Source organism: Sinocyclocheilus grahami, unplaced genomic scaffold (assembly GCF_001515645.1).
Source record: "Sinocyclocheilus grahami isolate Dianchi unplaced genomic scaffold, SAMN03320097.WGS_v1.1 scaffold276.1, whole genome shotgun sequence".
NCBI lineage: Eukaryota > Metazoa > Chordata > Actinopteri > Cypriniformes > Cyprinidae > Sinocyclocheilus > Sinocyclocheilus grahami.
In genome coordinates, this window is record NW_015505455.1 from 831,160 (window position 1) to 832,717 (window position 1,558).

General features: G+C 40.7%; 1 protein-coding gene across 2 annotated transcripts in view; it reads left to right on the forward strand.

Annotated features, from left to right (window-relative positions):
* The window catches only part of LOC107600005 (SWI/SNF-related matrix-associated actin-dependent regulator of chromatin subfamily B member 1-A-like), a 7,582-nt gene that overhangs the window by 2,904 nt on the left and 3,120 nt on the right, over positions 1 to 1,558 (forward strand). For both annotated transcript variants that reach the window (XM_016291771.1, XM_016291772.1), the window contains exon 4: positions 1,113 to 1,250. In XM_016291771.1, the coding sequence (XP_016147257.1) occupies positions 1,113 to 1,250 (138 nt within the window). The remainder of the gene's footprint in view (positions 1 to 1,112; positions 1,251 to 1,558) is intronic.

Here is a 1,558-nt window from a genome sequence, read left to right on the forward strand (position 1 = left end):
CAGAAGCGCCAGACTGTCCTTGCAAAGTTGGAATTGCCCCACTTTATAGAAACAGACACCAGCATTGTAGGCTACTCTCTTAGGAAACAGTCCTCCATAAAATGTGCTGCACACATCTGAATATTTGGGTTGAATTGTTCTGGAACAGTGTTGTAAATACAACATAACCACTGATTTCTAGTCGTGTCCTCTTTTGGAAGGCCAAACAAAGTAGTTTCGCTTTCACAACGAAACACACAGCGTCACACACGACGGGCTTGAGTGAGCGGCGGCCTGCGGATTCGATGAAGGAGCGGCCGACGGGCTTGCGGCAACCACATGTGACGACCCCGGGCTGGACTCCGTTTCGTCCAGGGTGAAAGCCGATCCGGCGATTTTTATTTTTTTTTAAATTTATTTTATTTTATTTATTTTTTTATTTATAAAGAATATCTCTTTGGATTTGAGACTTTAGTCTTTGCAACTTTACAGATCTTCTTTATGCACTCCAAAGAGAAAAGAAACACTCCAAAGAGAAAGGAAAAATTTAAATTGCATCATATGACCCCTTTAACACATGTTGCAAAGTTGGAATTGCCCCACTTTATAGAAACAGACACCAGCATTGTAGGCTACTCTCTTAGGAAACAGTCCTCCATAAAATGTGCTGCACACATCTGAATATTTGGGTTGAATTGTTCTGGAACAGTGTTGTAAATACAACATAACCACTGATTTCTAGTCGTGTCCTCTTTTGGAAGGCCAAACAAAGTAGTTTCGCTTTCACAACGAAACACACAGCGTCACACACGACGGGCTTGAGTGAGCGGCGGCCTGCGGATTCGATGAAGGAGCGGCCGACGGGCTTGCGGCAACCACATGTGACGACCCCGGGCTGGACTCCGTTTCGTCCAGGGTGAAAGCCGATCCGGCGATTTTTATTTTTTTTTAAATTTATTTTATTTTATTTATTTTTTTATTTATAAAGAATATCTCTTTGGATTTGAGACTTTAGTCTTTGCAACTTTACAGATCTTCTTTATGCACTCCAAAGAGAAAAGAAACACTCCAAAGAGAAAGGAAAAATTTAAATTGCATCATATGACCCCTTTAACACATGGTTTCCTTCACAGGGAGCAGAAAGCCAAAAGAAACAGTCAGTGGGTGCCCACTCTTCCCAATAGTTCCCATCATTTGGACGCTGTGCCTTGCTCCACCACTATTAACCGCAATCGACTGGGGCGTGACAAAAAAAGGACCTTCCCGCTCTGGTGAGACTTTTTTTCTAATGGGCAAAAAATTTCAATTTCACTTTGAGCTTAGCATCACTGTTTATAAAGTGATGGATTCAGAATGTGACTTATGACTCCCGTAATGATGTTTTATGTCTGCTTAAAGTGATAGTTTACCCGAAAAAGAAAATGCTGTCATCCTTTAATGTCCTCTCAAGTTGTTCCAAACCTGTATGCCTTTCTTCTGTGAAACACAAAAGAAGATATTTCAGGTCCCATTGACTTTGCATGGACAAAAAATATTATGGAAGTCAATAGGAATTGAAAAGGTTATATATATATATATA